Here is an 8,959-nt window from a genome sequence, read left to right as displayed (position 1 = left end):
TAGAATAGACCTTCAGCAAAACATGCTTGCCATAAAAGGCGACTGTGTTTGTCGTAAGAGGCGACTAACGGGATCGGGTGGTCAGGCACGCTGACTTGGTTGACGCATGTCGGTTTCCCAATTGCACAGATGGATGCTTAGGCTGCTAGTTGCTGGAATGTCTGAGCCAGATTAGATTATTAATAGAAACCCGCCAGGTAGTTTGAAGATTGCTGACCGCGGCGTAAAACTACACTCACTCACTCTAGGGTTTGGTTAATTGCTGACATGGAAGTGGAAATCTCGGAGGTTAAGTGCTCCGTCCATGTATATCCAGAATGAGAAGGAAACGAGTCTTCATCTTGTTATTTCTATTAATTTTTGTAATCATTTTCCATTAACAAGGTACAAAGATTCTTAGCCAAATCTAATCCTTGTATAATAATTATGATACTCGCGTACTTAACAGGACATCTATATTCGTATATGCACACCTTAGTATTCTTCACAGTCAAGTTGCGGTGGGGTAGCCTAGAGCTTAAGGCGTTCGCTCGTCACGCCGAAGGCTTCGATTCGCCACGTGGGTACAGTGCATGAAGCATTTTTCTGATGTCCCGTGATATTGCTGGAGTATTGCTAAAGCGGCGTAAAACACAACTCTCACCCACTTTTCACGATCAAACTGATTTAAGAACATAAAACTCACAAACAAGTACCTCCATTTGTACAACGTATATCGTATCTGAGCACAACAGACAAGTAACACAGAAGGTTGGGTCGGAGCAGAAAAGGTTTCCTGCAAAACGGGATAATACAATGAGTGGATAATACAATGAATGGTAATAAAATGACCCGGCCACGGGTCATGGATACAAATATACAACTAAAGGCAAAGGATTAACAAGTCTCGTATATGTGATGAAACAGATTAAACTGGGTGTAAAAAGTAGAATATCATTAAGAAATGTAACAATATACCTCATGTTTTCTGCGGAAAGGGTATATCCTGTACCACTTACACCTAGAACAAACACATGCAAAGCAAGGTAATTAAATATAATGTATTTGTCAAATGCCAACTCATAGCAGAGAAGTAAAACTGTTTGATGTGTATATTTTCACGAACACTTTCTCTGTCCTAATATAATCTTCCAAATTTCTCTAGCCATATTTGGGGTCACCTTTTGTGATGCAAGTTTGAAAGGGTTTTTAAAGTCACATATTTGATTTGAAGGTCCTTTCGGGCGATAGGCAGCTGGGGAAACACCTATATGTTTGCCCCCTATGACCTTTAAAAGAATCCCTGTTATGTGGGCGTCCTCAATGCAGACATAGGGCATATACTCCGCTGCTTCCACAACCCTGAACGCTAAGTCAGATGGCATTACATAGAAGTTTCCCTTTACATGAGGAGGATAGGCTCTGAAAGGATAACTCGCCTTGTCCAACCGATGCTTTCCACCTCTTTCAACGCCTGCTGTTTCAAAATAGGGTCCAAGGACAGTGTTTCCCAAATCTAATGTTCCTAGAATGTTCACGAGTGCGGCCAGGTTGATAAATGTGTCCTCGTCTACCTTTAGAATGTATTTTGCTGCAGGGCAAAACTGTTTTGCCCATTTATATCCCATCAAAACCTTATAGGTCAAATTGAAATAGGATTCTTTAAAATCTGCTTCAACAATGTCGTGGTATACCTCATTTTCCTGACGAGCGAGATCGGATTTGGAATCGTTATCTGGTTTCCCCAGCAAGAATACCAGCAAGGTGTTTTCGGGGACATCCGCTTCTCCCCATTTCTTGGTCTTAACAACACTGCCCCAAGTCTCCCGAACTGCCTTCCTTTCTTCCACATGGTCATGCATTGTCAACACAAGCACTAGCAGCAAAGGATAGTTCTTGCTGTAGCAAACAGGCGGTCCAGGTATGGTAAACTTGAAGTCAAGGGGGGTTACTCGTTTAGGGCGCTTGACAAAATATATTTCTTCCTCACTAGGCACATTGTCTTTGTGTGCATGTTTGTTTGGAGTAACTGTTGTCCTTGAAGGAATTGTAACACGCCTTGTTTTTATCTCTGTCTTCTTTGAAAGTACTTGGACTCTTTCCTTGCGAGAATCTAATACATTAGATCCCGGTAGACGCCGGTTTTGGGTAGAGACGGAATTATCGATGCCTGGTGACTGTGTATACCGTACAACTCCTAACATGAGGACAATCACAACCACAGCGATTCCACATAGTTGGCGGCGGCGCATGACTACGCTGTTAGAATCTGAAACAAACACCTTTTGTAAAAGTGAATCTTTGCGTCATACGTATATGTGTCTCTTTGAGTCATATATGATTTGATCCATCCTACCCAGCACTATGTGTATCTGTGAAACAGCCCATATGAGGAATATCCGGGAAACATCCAATACAAAGTATATATCTGAAATATTCCGTCCCGTATAAGGTGTATCTGTGAAACAACCAATTTCCTACCCGGGATGTCTGTGAAACATTAAATATCGTTCGGTGCATAAGGGTGAAACAGGGTGTACCAAGTTTTTGAAAGGCATTTAGGAGCTGAAAGGTCTTGAATACATGGCACGTTTTATGGATAACAACTTCTTTTCATTTTTTGCACGACGTTTCAGAGCTAATTCTAGTTCCTTCATCGGATGAATGCTGAGTTAATTATATCTCCTTCATCAAGTGAATGCTGACTTAATTCTAGTTCCTTCATCAGATGAATGCTGACTTAATTCTAGCTCTCTCATCATGAATTCTAAGCTAATTATGGAGCTCAGCATTCACCATATGAAGGAGCTGGAAATAGCTCTGAAACTACGTGTAAAAAAAAGAATCAAAGAAGTTGTTATCCATAAAACGTGTCATGTATTCACGGTGTACCAAGTAGATATAGAATTCATACAGTGATGGAAATACGGTAAAAATTACCATCGATTCATTTTGGTAAAGCTACTAAAATATTAGTTAGAAATATGAAGAACTGTCAATGTCGAACACTAATCATACCATGAATTCCCCCATCACCAGTATTACGTAAATCAACATGGCTTTTTCAAAACTTGTTCTCATCTCGCGTGACTTCGCTTCAGTTTATACTTAGGGAGACATTAATTATTTGTTACGTTGTCCAGAACTTAATTAAAGTTTCCCAACTGGTTATCATTTGGAAACAGTACCCCTGTCCCTGTTAGCACCAAACTAATGGTTGCCGCGACATCATGAATTAATAACAATGGAATTATCGATTGGTGCTTTGCAGAGGCTGTGTTGTCTTGGAGCTGCTGAATAAATAGGCCCAACATGGCAAGATATGTCTCATTGCATCATACACATACTATTGTGGCAGCGACCTACGGGCGGGGCCGAATGGTTGAAGCGTTCGGGTATCGCGTCGAAGACCCAGGTTGGATTCTCCATAAAAGTACAATTATTATATGTGAATCCCTTTTCTGATGACAATGCTGTAAAATTGATAAAACTGGTGTAAAACTATACTCAATCATGTATTCTATCCCAACCCAGTTGTAACTCAAGAGCTTGACGAGTATGTGGGAGAATGAAGGCCGTGATTCAAGCTTGAAACTTGCTTTATTTATTACCTTAGCACTGCAGAAAGGGCTTCGCCAAACCTTTGTTTCCAATTGTTGTATACACAAATACATGTAGACCAGAACGGTTGTAAAATAAAGGTAGTTTTTTTTGTTTTGTTTTCTTTTGTTTGTTCGTGTGTGGTTTTTTTGTTTCTTAGTTTGCTTGTTTGTTTCTTTGTTGTTGTTTTTTTGTTTTGTTTTGGTGGGTTTTTTTGGGTGTGGGCGTTTTGTTTTGTTGTTTTGGTTTTTATTTTTGGGGTGGTGGTTTTTTGTTGTTGTTTCTCTGTTTTTGGGGGGTTCGGGGTTTTTTTGTTTTGTTTTTTTTTTTTTTTTTGTCTTTTTTTATTTTGTTTTTGTTGTATTTTTGTTGTTGTTTTGGGGGGATTTTGTTTTTTTATGTTTATTTATTTATTTATTTATTTTATTTGGGTGTGAGGGGGTGGGGGTGATGTCTTATTTTACAATCTACATTCACTACAATGTTCATGATCAAAGCCCATTACGCAGGTACACGGCGACAAGCAGTCCTGTGCAGGGTGGGAATAGTCCCAGAGAGATTTCTATCTACACTTAATTTTCGGGTGACAATTGGTTGGCATAGAAACTGATATCCAATCAGGCCGGTTAATGAATGATTGATGGAGGTGCAATCCGATATTAGCGGTGATGTAAACCTACCGACTGAGAGACTTTCATACCTGCCTTTGCAGTAAGCCTAGCCCGAAGACTTGTTTCGCTCGGTCGAGGGGTACACCAAGTATAGCCACTGTGTCCTGTATTATTTTTTACTTTTCGCATATGAGGTAGTTGACACATGGAGTGGAACATTCAACAACACATGTGCAATGACCCGCTGAGAACATTATACTATGTATTATTTGTTTGAGCACAAGTATTCGTTTTGTAGTATTTTTGTCTTTGTACCTATAAGGGTGAAACAGGGTGTACCAAGTTTTTGAAAGGCATTTTGGAGCTGAAAGGTCTTGAATTTTTGTCTTTGTACCTATAAAGGGATAGTTGGCAAATGGAGTTTAACATTCCACAATACATGTACAATGACCCAATGAGAACCTTATAATTAGGCAATGTTTTGCAGTTTTATGCATTCATACGAGATTCTTCCTCAACTCAGGTTTAAGAAACACCAATTCGTGAGTTTAGAATGTTATGGATCTATTTTAATACAACCTTCTGTTGCGTGTGAATATGTATGTCGATATTCTTACATCTTATGATGCATGGAATACATTTTTCATTTTTTAATAATTCAAGATCAATGAAATATTATTAAACCAACGACCGTGACACGCTATATTGACAAACTGGATGCATAAACAACTTCTTTTTTTCGTGAGAGTTCGATGCAGAGATCTGTACGGTTATCAGTTTTGCTTGACAACCATAAAGAATCTGTATAGAAACGTCAGAATCTGTATCGAAACGTCATAAACAGAAGTTGTTATCCATCCCCACCCCACACCCTCTCTCTCACTCTCTCTTTCTCTCTCTTTCTCTCTCTCAGAGGAATGTCCATCATAGATGTAGGCAACTATGTATACCACAACTGAACAAGTTACCACAATGTCAAGCTTCTACAGTAAAATTGCGCAACTCACATCGTATCATTATGTTTAACTGTGTACAGGTAGGTGACGGGCAAACCAGTGGTGGTGCACTTGTGCCTGATCTTTTGGACATACTTTTAACATTTTATCGGACATAATTTTAATATTTTAAAGTGACATTCAAAGACGTTCTGACATACAATATAAGCAATAGCATATTGATTGGTAATGTAATGTAATGAATTTAAGTGATAACTCGTCAACGTCTTGTATGATAGGGAATAACATCGGACATAATTCTTGTCACTGATTCATCAAATTTGGAAATTTCCTCCGCATGTCCAAGAGAAAACTGGGGGTCGGAACATAATGAAACAATACGGAACAAAGCTCAAATAAGCGTACTTACCTCATGCTCAGTGTGGGTCAGCCTGTAGAAATGAAACAATGAGAAATTCCAATGCAAAGAAACTGTACAAACTTGTACTACCGAGTGATGCAGGTCTGAGTGTTAACCGAATGCTTATACTGGAGCGAGTGGTGTGACGTTGTTTTGTTACGTGAATAGCCACAGGAATTATCGTGGCCCACGGAACAATGCATGTAAATTATATATGAAAGGCGGGTAGCATTCAGCTGATCTGCCCAGAATGAGCCAACACGTCTACCTCCGTTACTCATCGGAATGGGGAAAATCTTATGCACAGGTGGCATACACAGAGATACGCAGCTGTCATATATAGGCACGATCGAACAGATGAAGAAGTGGCCATTGGTGTATTCACTGTTATTAATATTTACTGTAATTAGTATTGTCTATTCATTTTTTCATATACTATTTGCTTTCACGTTTGGCTTGTTTGATCCGTGTATGTGTTTGGATAGGTAGGTAGGTAGGTAGGTAGGTAGGTAGGTAGGTAGGTAGGTAGGTAGGTAGGTAGGTAGGTAGGTAGGTAGGTAGGTAGGTAGGTAGGTAGGTAGGTAGGTAGGTAGGTAGGTAGGTAGGTAGGTAGGTAGGTAGGTAGGTAGGTAGGTAGGTAGGTAGGTAGGTTATTCATCTCTCGGAATGCGTTTAATGTGAATTGACTAAACTAAGTACCCATCAGAACGCTGGGGATGCGTGTCACTGCAGTTGTTAATTAGGATTTGGCGGGTGTAACGAAATGAAACGAAAACACATGTTAAGTAGGATTACTGTTCACTACACTGTAATTGCTCTATATATAAGTATAACACTTATAACGTGACGACTACATTGCATTGGAACAATAACATATTGTTTCCATAGGCAAGGAATGCAGGAAAGACAAAATAGTAAATTAGACAACTTATAATTTGCCTGAGCTGTTAATGAGCTTTACCGGCGTGACTGCCAGGATCACCTGAACCTTCTCTTAATCTGTAAAATATATTAATAATAGTCCACTTATATAGCGCCATTCTAGGACGAATATATAGCTCATAACGCTACGAAGGAAAAGGAGTGTTCAGTCAAAAGCTTGGCGGAAGAAGTGAGTGTTTAGAGATCTCCGGAAAGAAGAGTAAGATGGAGAAGCACGTGGATCTTGTTGGAGAATGTTCCACTGCTAAGCGTTAAATGTGAAAGGGCCCTTTTTGTACAATGAGTGTCCGAACATGTCCGAACATGTCCGGACAGCCGAGAAAAGGTCGCTGATTAACATTCCCCGCTCCCCTATTTCATGAAGGTAACACAACCTGTCGTGTGTGTGTCTGCATGTTTTTGTGCTATGTGTGTGTGATGTTTGTATATGCAGTGTGTGTGTAATAGTTGTATATGCAATGTGTGCATACATGTGTTTGTGCAACGTGTGTGTACATGTGTGCATGAGCAGTGTGTGTGTAATGTGCAATGCGAGTACATCTGTTTGTGTGATGTGGAACGTGTGAATGTGCAATGTGTATGCGTGCATGTTCAATCTGTGTAATGTGTGTGTACATGTGTGTGTGCAATGTGTGTACATGTCTCTGCCATATGTGTGTACATGTGTTTGAGCAATGTATGTACATGTGTATGTGCAATGAGTGTGCAAGTGTTGTGGAATATGTGTCATGCGTGTATGTGTGTATGTGCAATGTGTGTATACAATCTGTGTGTACGTGTTTGTGCAATGTGTCTACATGTGTATGCGCAAAGTGTGTGTGCAATGTGTGCGCACGTGTGTTTGTTCAATGTGTGCAATGCGTGTGTGTGCAATGTGTGTGTACATGTGTTTGTGCAATGTATGTACATGTGTGTATGTGCAATGTGTGCGTACATGTTTGGTGCAATGTGTATGCTCATATGTTTGTGCAGTATGTGTACACGTGTATGTACAGTGAGTGAGTGAGTTTAGGTTTACGCCGCACTCAGCAATATTCCAGCTATATGGTGGCGGTCTGTAAAGAATCGAGTCTGGACCAGACAATCCAGTGACCAACACCATGAGCATCGATCTGCACAATTTGGAACCGATGACATGTGTCAACCAAGTCAGTGATCCTGACCACCCGATCCCGTTAGTCGCCTCTTACGACAAGCACAGTCGCCTATTATGGCAACCGTTAAGGTTGCTGACGGCCTATTGTACCCGGGGACCTTCACGGGTCGTGTATGTACAATATATGCATTGTGTGTATGTGCAATATATGTAATTTGTGTATGTGCAATGCGTGTGTACATGTCTGTATTTGTAATGCGTGTATGTGCAGTGTGCGTATGTGTATAAGAAATATGTGTGTAGTGTATGTGCAATGCGTGTGTACATGAATGCGTGTACGTGTGTGTGCATCGTGTGCATATATGTGTGTATGAGAGTGTGTGTGTGTACAAATATTGAAGGAACAAACGTACCACATCCATTGGAATCAATAGGTAGAATCACTGCAGGAAAACCAAACACGCATACATGTACTTGCATTCTAACTGGACTGTTTGCTCGGATAACCAGTTGTTATCTGTTATCAGGCTATGTTGTCCTTGAGTTACATAGTTTATCAATCCAAACTGCCTTCCACAGCCCACATCGCTTACAGCTACATATGCGAGTCGTTGTGGCATCTTAGGTTACCAAGCCGTCAGAATTGAGACACATCCCGAACGTTTCTGCAGTTGAAGCTGTTTTTTGACACTCCAGACACTGCCTATTACTGTTAACAGAGATAAAAAGACCTGCAGAACGTTATTAGGGTTCAAGACGTGTCTGACAGAGCCCTGGAGATCAAACATAAGTCATGAAAGTAGCTGTTGATGACGACGATGTATAAATGATGTTATTGTTTAGTAGCTCATTTAGACCAGTGAAGATCCTTCAGCATCCCATGCTTGCAACAAAAGGCGACTATGCTTGTCGAAAGAGGCGACTAATGGGATCAAGTAGTCAGGCTCGCTGACTTGGTTGTCTCATGTCATTGGTTCCCAGTTGTGCAGATCGATGTTCATGCGGTTGATTACTAGGCTGTCTGGTCCAGACTCGATTATTACAGAGCACCGCCGTATAGCGGGAATATTCCTGGGACGGCGTAAAACTAAAGTCACTCACTAACAGCCCACCCAAGGTAATGTGAAAACAAATTTAAATGTTCCCCCTTGGGTTGAAGCTCTGTTGGTGAACATGAACTGTTACGTCATGTCAAACAAAGGTCAAAGAAATCACCCAAGTAACAAATGAAAGAAGAGTGATGAAAACCTTAGTGAAGTGGAGCAGTGTCGAAGGTTTAAACACGACACAAACGGCACAGACATATCTGATTTGTACCAGCAATACGTGTGGGTGTAAGAGTGAGTGAGTGAGTTTGTATTTAACGTCACATCGG

General features: G+C 40.6%; 1 protein-coding gene across 2 annotated transcripts; it reads right to left on the bottom strand.

Annotated features, from left to right (window-relative positions):
* Positions 1–696: 696 nt before the first annotated feature.
* LOC137261702 (beta-1,3-galactosyltransferase 5-like) lies at positions 697–8,074 on the bottom strand. Of its 2 annotated transcripts, none has more exons than XM_067799482.1 (2): positions 7,998–8,074; positions 697–2,248 (listed from the first exon to the last, which is right to left on the bottom strand). In XM_067799482.1, exons 1-2 carry the CDS (start codon positions 8,062–8,064, stop codon positions 1,098–1,100), a joined length of 1,218 nt encoding a protein of 405 aa, XP_067655583.1. In that variant the 5' UTR covers positions 8,065–8,074; the 3' UTR covers positions 697–1,097. The 2 variants fall into 2 exon arrangements, with proteins under 2 accessions (XP_067655583.1, XP_067655584.1); XM_067799483.1 differs by lacking the exon at positions 7,998–8,074 and adding an exon at positions 5,556–5,685.
* Positions 8,075–8,959: the final 885 nt, after the last annotated feature.

The sequence above is a fragment of the Haliotis asinina genome, chromosome 14 (assembly GCF_037392515.1).
Source record: "Haliotis asinina isolate JCU_RB_2024 chromosome 14, JCU_Hal_asi_v2, whole genome shotgun sequence".
In the NCBI taxonomy this organism is placed as follows: domain Eukaryota; kingdom Metazoa; phylum Mollusca; class Gastropoda; order Lepetellida; family Haliotidae; genus Haliotis; species Haliotis asinina.
This window is presented reverse-complemented; position numbering and strand designations above follow the sequence as displayed.